Source organism: Emydura macquarii, unplaced genomic scaffold (genome assembly GCF_026122565.2).
Source record: "Emydura macquarii macquarii isolate MOO-44397 ecotype Brisbane River unplaced genomic scaffold, CSIRO-AGI_Emac_v2 contig_2897, whole genome shotgun sequence".
In the NCBI taxonomy this organism is placed as follows: domain Eukaryota; kingdom Metazoa; phylum Chordata; order Testudines; family Chelidae; genus Emydura; species Emydura macquarii.
The window spans coordinates 36,595,757-36,608,842 of NW_027133034.1; the positions used below are offsets into that span (position 1 = coordinate 36,595,757).

At 38.3% G+C, this 13,086-nt stretch overlaps 1 protein-coding gene across 1 annotated transcript in view; it reads right to left on the reverse strand.

Moving 5' to 3' along the window:
* ARSK (arylsulfatase family member K) overlaps positions 1 to 13,086 on the reverse strand; it is a 40,823-nt gene that overhangs the window by 15,577 nt on the left and 12,160 nt on the right. The window contains 1 exon segment of the mRNA XM_067568709.1: positions 2,440 to 2,722. Coding sequence (XP_067424810.1) covers positions 2,440 to 2,722 — 283 coding nt within the window.

A 13,086-nucleotide genomic window follows, 5' to 3' on the forward strand; every position in this document is an offset into this window, starting at 1 on the left:
TCCCAGTGGTAGGGGCATATTGACTGACAGAATTTGTGGAACTGAGGGAGGAGAAGAAAAATACAGCTGGAGCCTCCATTCCCCATTTATTTAGTGCTGAGGGGGAGCTGAGGCATCAGAGGTGGAAGAGTTCAGCAGTGGAGAGAGCGCCTCAGACTCCAGGTAGTGCTACAGGCTCCCCACAGCTGCCACTGGTGCCTAAGATGCCCTTTCCACTACCTTTTGATTAAATACGCTATTTTCAGGCTAATTAAGAAGGGAACAAAATCCTCCTCCAGCTCCACCTATCAGCTGATGGTACTCTGTTTCAAGCAAGGGCATGTTGCAGAGATAGCACTTCGCTATTCAATGAATACTTCTTGTCTACGGACAAGAAAAGTACATCCCATACTCACTGTTAGACCTCTCCGCAGCAGTTGATACCTTTAACCACCAAATACTATTGTCCCACCTTCAAGAGGTGGATCATTATAGGATGATACAGAAACACTTTGAAATGCCTTAGCTTCTTCCTCTCAGACCAAACCGGAGGGAAATTATGGCCATTCATTCCAACATCTCCAAAGCCCTCACCTCCCACGAAGTCAATATTCTCTCCCATATTATCCAACATTTATATGAAGTCATTCTGGTGAGAAAGCAAGGTCTGAAGTGTAGCGGCATACACTAACAACACCCATCTCGTTATCTCCTTTACATCAACTGTAAATGGCAACATCCCCAATTTTTCTCAGTGCCTAAGTGAAATGAGAAACTGGCTATAGCTGAACTCAGGCAAGAGTGGAATACCAGTAGGGAGAGAGGAGCTCCTCAAACAATGTGGCTCTTCTTGAACTTCCCCCATTACGAACGACCTCTGCCCTCACATTAAGTCAGTCTTAAGTTATTAGTTGCCCAAAAAGTCATGGCAGCCAAATATGCCCACTTTCATCTGTGACTGGCCAGAAAATTGAACCCTTCCTACAGAACTTAGAACCAATCATAGTGATCCATTAAATTCCCGATCTCTGTGCTTGATTGTTGCAATTCATATCTAGGAACAAAGCCATGTGCCCTGGAAAAGTGTCAATCCATACAAAATGCAGCAGACCATCTGCTTAGCAACACAGTACCATAAACATCATGCTCATGCTTCACTCTGCAATAGCTCCCCCTTGAATATAGAATTTATTTCAAGGTCTCTGTCCTCATATTCAAAGATCTCCATGAGATTGCTCCTAGCTACACAAGAGACTGTCTTCCTCCATAACCATGGCAGCTGTGTTCTACTGGAACTATGAAACAGTCGACAAATGAGGGAGGGTGGCTCTTAAAACCAGGAAAAAAAAAACTTCATAGGAACTGGACCTAGCTTATGTAACTCACTCCTTCAATAGATCAGAATGACCAGAGGCCATTACTAAATGTAAAGCATCTCTTTGACTTTGCTTTCCCTCATCATAGTGCTCAAAATAAACCAATACACCTCAAAATAAAACAATACATTTTTAAAAAATTAAAAAAACCTCATACTAATCTAAGAATGAGATTGTTGTTTCTATTTTTAAATGCTTACAAGTGTCTCAGATATTATGTAATTGGGGGCCATAAAATTACATAGGTAAATTGATGTTACAACACTCCAGTAGTAAAGACTGGGCAGATTATATAAACTGCAAATACTCTGGGAAATAAATGTAAAGTCTCTTCAAAGCCTACTGCTGAGTTATACTGGATTGTGGGAAACCTTGTTGCCACTTATGCAGTGGAAGCCATGGTAACCAACCTAGAGCATTTTGTGATGATAATAAAACTGGATTTGTGGACAATACAAAAGGCAGATAAACAGAAATTGTTTATTTCTTCTCCAAGAGAGAATGGTATCTGCTGACTTCCTATACATCAAAGTAGCTGGACTTTACTTAGCATTAGAATGAAAAAGTGTAAGACTTAGATTAGTAAACAAAGCATCAGATAACAGAAAAGACACAAAGTTGCACTGTGAAATGTCATTGCTGTAGCACCTTGGCAGCCATTCAGGGTTAAGGTCAACTTGTCACTATAGAATTCAGACACAATTTGATTTTATATGGCATCTCTCCTACTCAAGTTGCTACAAAATGCTTTACAAACAATGAGCTAGAGACTAGTAGTGCAAGGATTGTGCAGGCAAACACCATTAAGTGTTCAGTTTAATATATATTCATTATTTGGAATCAAAGCGTTTTACTGAGTGTCAGGCAATATTGTCCAAGAGAGACTGGAGTTGTCACCTATTTTCTTCCCCCCCCCCACCTGGGCAACTTTAAGGAGTGTGCTTAACAACTTACCCACAGATGTCCTTACACTGCCCTATAATTTCAGTACTGAATGAGCCCAAATTTGTGCAAAATAAGTTTCTGTACATAAATAAATGAATTTGTTACTGCATTTATTAAGTTTCTGTACATTTTCACATACCTTTTCAAGCCAATAGGGAGACGTTAGAAATGTAGAGGACCCAAAATTTTCGCCTGTAGAAGGTGATGGGTATGGATGGGGTAAATTTAACCCCAAGTACAGAACAAATGGTTGACTAAAATTACTGGCTTCTTTCCTTATCCAACTTGCTGCTTTATCAGTGTTCTGCCAATCTTCTTCCATCACTCTAACAAATGTCTTGTTGCCAGTAAGATTCACCGTGGGTCTGCCTTCTTGTCTGAGCAGGAAATCAACATCCCTCGTCCAAGCTTCTACACGGTTACTGAAAATACAAGACTGTATTCAGTGGAAAACTTTTCTCTCTCTTTTCCAGCAACTAAAATATCTATACATCTTCCTAAATTTGCAATTGCATTTTATTTGCAGATTTTGATATATATAAAATCAGTGTTATTAGATTCACATAACCAACAATTAAGCTATATATTCATAGCATTAGTCAATATTTTTCCAATTCTGAATCTTTTTTCTTATGACTGGTCATGTCATGGTGCTCTTTCTTTTGCCTCTGATCCATCCCCCAGTTCTACTTCAGCAAATGAACATTGAGACACAACAATTCCAAACCTTATTGCCACATCTCCACTCCATGGATTCTCCTCACTTTTTGCTATGGCTTCATCACTCATGCTGCATCTGGTCTTTGAATTGTTATTGTGTAATCTTATTTTCTTCTGAACCCTTTCAACCACCTAGAGCATCACATCTTTTGAAACCATACAGTTTTTTGTTTTGGATTCTACTATACTACTCTTTGTAACACTATCATTTTGGACCAAATCCTCTACTGACCTGCCCTGTGCAACCACCTGACTCCAGCTGATAACACTATCAGAGAAAGGGGAAAAGAGGCAACGGGGCCCCAAGAGCATAAATGAAACAAGAGTTTGATAAAATATGTTTTGAGCCAGATTTTCAGACAATTATAATTACTGAATCTCTAAAATCCTGAAAAATCTGAGCTGCAGATGTCTTCATTTCTCTGCCAGAGTGAATGACATCAGAAGTATCATAAACAAAGACTGGTGAGAACCACTCCATTTTAGGATGAACTTACATCCGCTTTTTTTAAATGATATTTCCTATGTCATTCAAGGACTGATAAAAGGAAGTATACAGCTCAGATTCCTCAGGACTTCGGCCATGTAATTTTGTTAAAATCCAGTGTCAATTATATTTTAAAAGAACATTCATGTATTTTTTTCTTCCTCATTTGGAAATTTATAAATACATTTTTAACTTTTAGCAAAATCTTTGTACCTCACCTTTATCAATAAAACAGTTTTAGATCTTTTTAAATCTTGTTTGGAGTTATCTGCGCTTGCAAGGTAAACAAACATTTGTTATGCTTAACTAAATTATTCACAACCATTTAAACAAGATTAATCATCCTGATTTATCAGTTACGAGTTATAATATTTATTGAACATGATTTTAAAAATGTCAGTGTGATGGGGGTGTATCACCCCTTTAGGGAACAGTCTAACATTTATGACCAAAACAGCCAGGAGGGCAATCAAGAAGCATGCTGCCCTGTCCTGAGACCGTATATAAATAAGAAAAGAAAACTGAGCAAGAGAAAAATGGACGAGAAGCCAAGCTAGCTGCTATGGGTTGCAGGCCCTGAGACACTAGCCTAACCTGGGCCTTAGAGACTTTGTTTTCTGACTAAGTTTGGTTGTAAGCGCTGATTCAAGACTCTGACATAAGTGCCATATGAACTTGGTTAGGCTGCTTCTTCCCTGACTTGATGCCTAAGGGAAAGCCTGTCTGTCCCCTACAACAAGAAAAGAAATAGGAATTCTGCTGGCTGGGGTTGGTTTGAAGGACTTGACGGATCAGTTTGGTTTTTGCCTCCCCTTTCTTGCATACTGTACAGTCAGGAATCCATTGTCTGTACAAAGGTGTGTGTAATTATGGTTTAGATTTGTTTGCACATTACATACTATAGTTAATGTAATATAGAACTTAAAATATAATGCTTATATATCACTGAAAAATGTAGGATGTAGGACCGTCTGGTCATCCAGATAAAGTTAGTTTGGGACTGGGGAGAAAAGGAATGGAACAGGTGACTCTCCAGTACTAGAGTAGCAGGGGGAGAGATATTGACAGGTCCCAAAGGAAAACAAATCTTCAGGGAGAGAGAGAGAGAGAGAGAGAGATAGGGTTGCTGCAACAAAAAGGGTAGTAGAGAAATAAATAGGGCAACCTCTATACCCCCTAAAATGCACCACTTTAACTGTATTTTTATCTACAAATTGAAAGGAAGTACATGTTAATGGAGTATCAAACCAATTAAAGGCAGAAATATGTATTCTCTGCTATAATACATAATACAATTTTAATTAAACCAGAATAAGAAAATCAGACCATTTGTTTAAACAGATATTCTTCTCTGCAGTGAAGACATTAGAGAGCCATAGACTGTAAACAAAGACTTAATTATTAGATCTCAGAGTTCAGCTGAAGAATGAGTTACCAACAGGAAATTTAAAAATTTTGTAAACGATTTTCAAACAATTGCTTGTAACACTCCTAATGGGAATGAAGTAGGATCATACCTCTTTTGTTGACAGATGGCACTCCAAAGATAGCAAGCTTAGGGAGCGGAACAAACAATGAAGATATAAAGGACAGAAATATAATGTTGCTTAATAAACAAAGATAAAGTCCTAAAAGCTGGAATCATTACTATATTGTATAAGTGAAAAGAATTATAACATTTAAAGGGCCACTGTCAAGTACTTTATGCCCCAACTGAAATATTAAAAAAAAACAAAAAAACTTAACACGTATACAGCACCCTTCATTCAAAAGGGCCTCACAAGTATAAACATACAACATAACTAAAATGTACAATCACTTCTTTGATGGAAGGGTACCAGCCATTTGACATAAAGAACATTGGGGATTGGGAAATTTTGGCCAATACCTATGTTATAACCTTCCTCGTTTTCCAGAGTTTTTGATATTAGTGCTGAATTTTTTCAAACAGCTGAAATGGTTCATGTTAGTACCAATAGTCTGTCCAAATGTGCTCAACTCTTCTGATGCTCAGGCGCTGCAAACTGAATTTAAACCGGCCACAGTTTTCCCCTGTGTATGTGGGATCTCTGTTGGTGTAAAGGTAGAGGAGACAGCACATGTCTCCTACACCAGCTGCCTTCCATATCTCTGGCATAAACAGGAAGTGAGAGTCAGTCAGTAGTGGAAAAGGGTGTGCTATAGCTAAGCTCCCTTACACTCGCTCCCCCTGTGACATTTCAGAGCTTACATAGGAGGTGGAAGTTACAGCAACAAAGGACCTTCTTAACTGCTGGAGCCTGGCAATCAGGGACCTGGGAGCTACAACTGGCTTCCTGCAGCTGCCACTGTCCACTACACCAAAGTATCAAGGCCATTCTCTACTCAACAAGATGTCATTAAAAAGTTCTGGCACTTTTTGGAAGCATAGCAGTGTTCGTCCAAATGTCCTGGACAAATTTCAAGTAAATTAGTCACATTCTGCCACATTTCCCATGTAGTTTCAACGGGATACAGCAGACAACTGTACACCTACCATGTTCCAACCCATTGCAGTGATTGGTGAAGTGATCCCTATATAACACAGTACAGAGCATCCAATTCTGCTCGGTAATTCATAGAAAAAATAAGACAGAAGTCCCTATTTCAAAAAAAGTGTACATTCTACTTTCCAATATGATTCAGGTCACAAAGCAGTATGAAGATGAGGACAGGACCAGGTTTACATCAATGAGATTACATGGTCACTCAGCAAGGCCAGTGCACAGCAGGGTGGGACAAACATTTAAAAAAATGTCTGATTTATTTCTTATAGGCATCCCAGCAGATGTGGGTTTTAAGGAAGAATCTGACTGAAGAGAAGGTAGCAGCTTGGTATAATAGTCCAGGATGGGTGTTCCATCTGTATGAAGCCAGTGTGGAACAAAGCACAGACAAATGCGCCACCAAGGCAGGCATCACTGTCAAATTGGAAGAGGCAGTGTTCGTGACATTTGAGCTATCAACTAGACTAGTAAAGGATTCTGCCACCTCCTTCCTTGAAACTTTGGATGCCTTAATGCTAAAGCTCAGAGCTCTGACACCAGACTACAAGAATAAATGCTTCCCCCTGGCTTCCCCCCCTAGTTACTGTGTGCAGGGTGCCCCAATAGCCCTTCTAGTCCTGAGTTTCCCCAAATCTGTCCTGAGTTCTTAACTATCAGACACTCAGACTTTTCTCTTCTGATTTGTCACGCCTGAAGGAGTGAAACCAGTTCCCCTGTATCAGTCCACTTGGGCCAGGATACTCCACCCAGATTGCACAACACAGATCTGCTTAAGCTAAAAATAAACAAAGTTTATTTAATAGAAAAATCACAGATTCAAAGATGAAATAGTAAGAATAAGTAAACACATACAAGTTACAAAGAAAATAAACATGAAGACCCAACCTCAGGCTTTGCAATTCTGTATTAGCTAAATTCCCTTCTCTAATACTCCCTGCCTATTGCTTCTGAACAGTTTCCCAGCATGCCCTCCCTCTTAGAGAGGATCCAGTGTGTCCCAGACACCACCCTGCTCAGATGCTGGTCCTCAGTTTCTGGATGTCCTTCACTTCTTTAAACATGTTCCCTTTTAGCAGGATTTGCAGCTTTTGTTCTCTTACTCTCAGACTAGGTTAATTCATGGTTACACAAAACAGGAGAAACTCGCTCCTTCCTTAGTTTTGCCAGACTGGGGTTTTCTTTCCAGTTTCAGTGTCTTTCCATTAACTTTAATGGTCCACCATGGTCTTTCCCTGCCTTGTACAATGCTAGCTGCTTGGAGTTAATTTAATGGAAATAACTAGCCTGAGAGGTGCACCTCCCTCCCTGCTTCCCCACATGGTGATGGTGGTTTCATGAGGGTTACAATTACAATTGTGTACACATATATACATGCACACATTCATAACCATAACCTGTATACATATCTCCTAAGGACCATCAAGTTCAGAACATTACAAGCAGACCTTACCTGACATATTTATACACAACAACAGTTGATTTGATTGCTCATTCTTTGGGGTTCAGAACCCTTGCTCTCCCCATGGGGTGTCTGGACCCTGATTGTCACAGTGTTATTTAATAAAATATTGCCCACAAAAGGAAAAAAATCTTTGACACCTGTTTCCCTGAAAACGTTGTTCTCAAAGAAAAAACGTAGACACATACACACACACACACGCATGTATACACAATCTTTATTCTAAAAAATCATTATCCCCTTTTCTCCCCCCAAAGTTATGCTGTCACACATGCACATATACATTGTTTTGCAACAGATCTTCAGCTGGAGTAAACTGACACAGCTCTGTTAATTTCAAAGGAGCTATGCTGAGTTACATCTGCTGAAGAGCTGGCCCTTTATTTGTATATGCTTCTATTCGGCATCCTCCTCAAATTTGATTAATCATGCAGTAGTGACAGACGCCTGATAGCTGCCAGGATCATGCCATGATACATTCATTTAAAAACCATTCAATATGGTTGTAACTGATCATGTACTTCCTGCACATTTAAGAAATGGAAACTGTTCACATTTACAAAGATTATTTTTTCTTAAAAATGCCCTAATTGCCACAGTTTCCTAGGACAAATGGAAATCTGTGTTAATTTTTTAATAATGTACCAGGAAAACTAACAGCCTATTCTTTGTTAACTACGTGTCAGTTAATAGATATGTAGAGTTGGAAGAATTAGATTTTTAATCGGTAAATCTTGGTAAATGATGACTTCACCGTACATACACAAACCACTGAAAAAATAGTTCCATTGATACTAATCAACATTTACAGACAGGCAAAGTAAGAAAAGTGCTGCTTGGAAACTTAGAGTTTGATTTAAATTTACTTTGTATATTTTGACATGTGATGTTGACAATTTCCGTTTTAACAGTTAAAAGCTTAACTTTTTTAATCTGAAGCTCTACTGTCATTAAATAATTATTGTCTGACCTGTCTGCCATAATTTCCCATAACTGTGAAAATTTAAATAGACAAATATTGAAAAAAGGCTTAAAAATGAACATTGATATTATCCATTAAAACTACATAAAATAATCAAGTTCTGTAAAACCTAGATATATGTTTAGGGCAAACTCTTGCTCTATGATTCAAAACAGGAGAAACTATGTTGTATGGATCAAATCTGTATTTCTGAAATATCCATGTCTCTACTGAGTCTAACAGTCATACATCTCATACTGAGAGGACAGCTCTGTTTCTCTTTGCAAGCCTTCTCCTTACCAGGAAACCAAAGCAACAGGACTGCGCTAATTATCTCAACATGCAACAGTAACCTTCCTTATATCTACTCCACACTATTTATAGATTATTTAATTGGCTCATTAGACTTTTTAAATGTCTACATAGATGTAATTAAAATGAGGCACATTTTTCCCTAGCAAAGATCATAAGTTTTTGATTTTTCAATTAGAGAGATTATTAAATTCTAAAATTCCACTTACACACACACACACACTAGAAAAGGCTGACTCACCAAGTATTTATTTTAGTTTATTCTCAACCTCCACCCACTTTTGTTCAAGCCACAGTAAGGGCCTGATCCTGTTAAGGGCTGATCCCCCTCAACTCCCACTGAATGGGAATTTGAGAAGGCTCGGTAACTTGCAAAAGGCTTTCAGCATAGCAGGTTTAGGGCATAAACCACAAAGATAAACACTGACTAAAATCACTGGCCTTGATTCACCACTATGTTACTCAAGTTTGTCAGTGTGGCACCACTGATTGTATAATATTTTGTATTACTACTGAATCTATCTCAAGCTCCTGAAAATTCAGCAGTGGGTGACTAACGAATAATGTAAATATATGACAATATATAAATTAATAATAATAATTCCTCCGAATATCATTTTTGCTTGCTTTCTTTTTCTTAAATAAATCTAAATGTGTTGGCTTCTTCTTTCTTAACTGTTCTAGACAAACCCAAGTATTAGGGTTTATTTTGCTGCATAGAACAAGCAGTGATGAAATTTCATAAAGGACTATGGTGCAAGACAGAAAGTTAAAAAAAAAAATTAATGTTTTTGCTCCATGATTTTTTTCCCCATAGAGAATTAAAACTTCTCAATTATCCAAACTTTAGTCAGCTATCTAGTCAAACAATAATTCAAGCTTTTCTAAGTTGTGTCCATACTACAGTAATCAAATTTGGAAATTAAAATCCTACCCTTCAAAACAGAATTTTAAACGATTATACTAAAATAGATCTACTGGTAGCAGATTAACACAAGTTCATTTCTTTCCCCTAGGGAAGGAGGAATTCTAAGGAGGGGTGGGGATTGAGGCACAGGAACTATATGTAATTACATATAGTAATCCTGAAGCAATGTGATTACATCAGAATCTCAGCTTTCATAAACATGTAAATTACTAGTCCTAATGGCTAACAAAAAAAGTTTGAATGTGTGACCTGAATGTAACCAATGTAGTTACATTTGACCATAGTTCAGACATCTGCTTGAATCTGCAGACACCTGAAATGCTATTTAAGAGCTGTTAATTTCCCTATCTATGTATCAATATGGGATATCAACTCCAAGACCCATTGCCTTGGGGATGTTCCATCACCACCACAACAGCACAAGACCGTGTGTCAGAAGGAGAAAAATTCAGAGTGCCTGCTTATCCAACGACTCAGGCAGATAAACCTTGGTTGCTAAGGTAAGTATTCAGGTCCTCCCCAAGTCATGCTGCTCCCAGTAGAGGAAGCATCCAGCTAATACTCTTCAGGTGTCAAGGGGGCTCCAAACTACTACTAATTTCTAGCGTGGGAGGGTAACCTCCTGCTGCTGCTGTTGTGTGTGGGGCAAGCATGGGGGCCCTAATTGCCTTAATTTGACCCTGTAATAGTGCTGAGGATCATCTGTAATAGTGATAAGGATCACCTGTTTTATTCATTTTATAGCCTTCTACACTCAAGCCTTTGTGATGAGGCCCCAATATTCCCACAGCTTTCGGCTCTAGAAACAAGAACAGTGAGCTCACTGATAAATTTGGAGTCCAGATCTGTGGGTCTGACCAAACTTTCTTCACCGAAGCCACTTCTGTGCTCCCATAATCTAGGGGGAAGCCAGGAAACAATTTAATCTCTAGCATGAATGAGTGTAAATTAGAGCAGCCCTGGGACTATTCTATTTTACAACATTCTCTTAGGAGCCCATTATGATGGTTAGAGATTACTTGGACTTCAAAGCACTCCTTCCACCAGCTACAGGGATCAAGAGGTTGGATTTAGAGTGGGCAATTCTATTTGCATGCCAGGTGGGGATGCCTCTACACAAGAGTGGCATAAAGGGGATGTAGAAGGTGCAGAATCAGTCCTGAGTCTCCTTGTGTAGCAATGCAGAAAATTTTAATCTGTCAAAGTAATTTGCACTTGATTTAAATAATTTTATTCTAGACACTTCTGCAAAAGAATGAATCATCCACATAATCATTTCTTTCTTGCATTACATAGCACAAACTCTGACCCACTGATTTCTCAAAGATTCTGTGAAGATGCATTTGAAGTATTTATACACAGTTAAAATCAGCTATGCTTTTTTAAAAGTATGAATAACTGAAGTACTCAACAAGTTAGTGAGGTAGATCTTTAACCTACAAAAATACAAACATCCATAAGTGGTTTTCTTCCTTTGCAATTGATTGTACAGCTCTTAACATGGCAGAGCGAGGATTCTAATCACACACATAAAAGAACTAAGAACCAAAATGAAAATAAAGGTTTGCTTTTAATCCTTTTACAAGTAGATTATTGTTATGAATGCTGTCCATGTATCTATTTCTTACTGACAAGGAAAAGCCAATTCATCAGAGGTTCTGTAATGATAATACCTGACGATACAATAGGACACATCTATTCATAGTTCAGATAACAAGTTATATAAGGAGTCACAAAGAGAGAGACATAAGATAAGTTTGCATACAATGTATTTTGGATTCAATTCACTAAAGAAAGTTCTCATGGGCAACATAAGATTTTGCTATATATTCTTTATTCAGGATGCCCCCTTTTTTCAATGCAGAACCTGAACTTTGAAAAATCTGTGTGCTTCATCTCTAAAATGGGGACAGTAATAATTAGTTACCTAAATCAGAAGAAGATTAGCTAGCTATTGTCTATAAAGCACTTTGAAGATGAAAACTGCTGTGTAAATGCTAAGTATTAATAAATACCAATGTCTCCTTTCAACATCTGATTATTCATTTTAGATAGAGAAGGGAGTGAAGGGTAAAGAAAATCTGAGATATTAGTTTAGTAGAAAAGAAAGAGAAATTCCAGTGCTAGCATCATTAAACATTTCAACAGTTTACATCATCAGAAACTAGAAAAATTTGCAGTTTTCACCATGGTACGCAAACAGGCAGTTTTTTATATAAAACAGGGAAGCCACAGTCTCATTATTTTATCTACTCCATCTATCTACGTCACATTGAGGCCCCTTTCAGTCCTTCAATTCTACGACTATCATTGTGAAATATGGTGCAAACCCTTTCATGTTGGGCAAAAATGATTTTAGTGATCATCTTCCAGCTAAATGGATGAACAGCCAGCCTTCTTTGAGACTGATGCCAGCTGTAATTTGGTTAGTATTCTGCCCCCCACGCCCTGCATTCACAGACTGAGAATGCTATAGTTTGGCTAACCTTCAGCACAACATGATTACTAACATTAGTGTGGCTACTGTCTGACTACAAACAAAGAACATGAAAGGATGTATGAGCCAACCAAGCATGGCATCAAAAATCCCTCCTTTCATCTCATGTAGAGGACCCAATCTGGGGGAATCCATGCTAGAAACTGGCGTGGGAGATGATAATATGAATGGAATGCAGCATATTATATATATCCCAATTAATATCAGAGGACCAAATCACACCATTTGCTTCCCTCCAACTATAATAACCTATCAATTACTGTAATATGGAAACATATTCAAATTTGTTACCTACTCACCTCACATTTTGGCCCAGAGGAACTTGCACTGTCTGAAGCGCCAGAACTTGTCAAATTTTGTAGAGAATTATATTATTTCCCCAGACCAGCAGCTACACTAGATGATTTCCTATGACCCACCAAAGTTAATATAGCTGTAATGATGCAAAAATGGAACAAAGAATTGGCAATAGGTATCTCATCCCCACAGTGAAATAGAGCAACATGAAAGATTAAAGAAGCAAGCTTGGACCTCCCACAATGTCTTCTTCAACAAAAAATCATCTTTAGGGTACACGGGTTGCCCCAAACACTTTGCAAAATTAAAGCAACCCTCAGTGATCAATACTGAGGTGTAGGGGAGGGGGTAAAGAAGACATGCATGCATACGTTTTGGTCATGCCCTATTGTTTCCAGCTTCTGAGATGGTATTAAAACCAGAATTAATATGATCCTAGAGCTGTCACTTGACCTTAAAGCTGACATCTGCATACTGGGTCAGATACCCAGCAAATGGAGCCTATCACCACACCAAAGGGAATGGCAACATAGAGTTTTAGTGGCTGAGAGAGGTCAAATTTTGCTACATTGGAAAAATAAATCTGTCCTTTTATCCCTA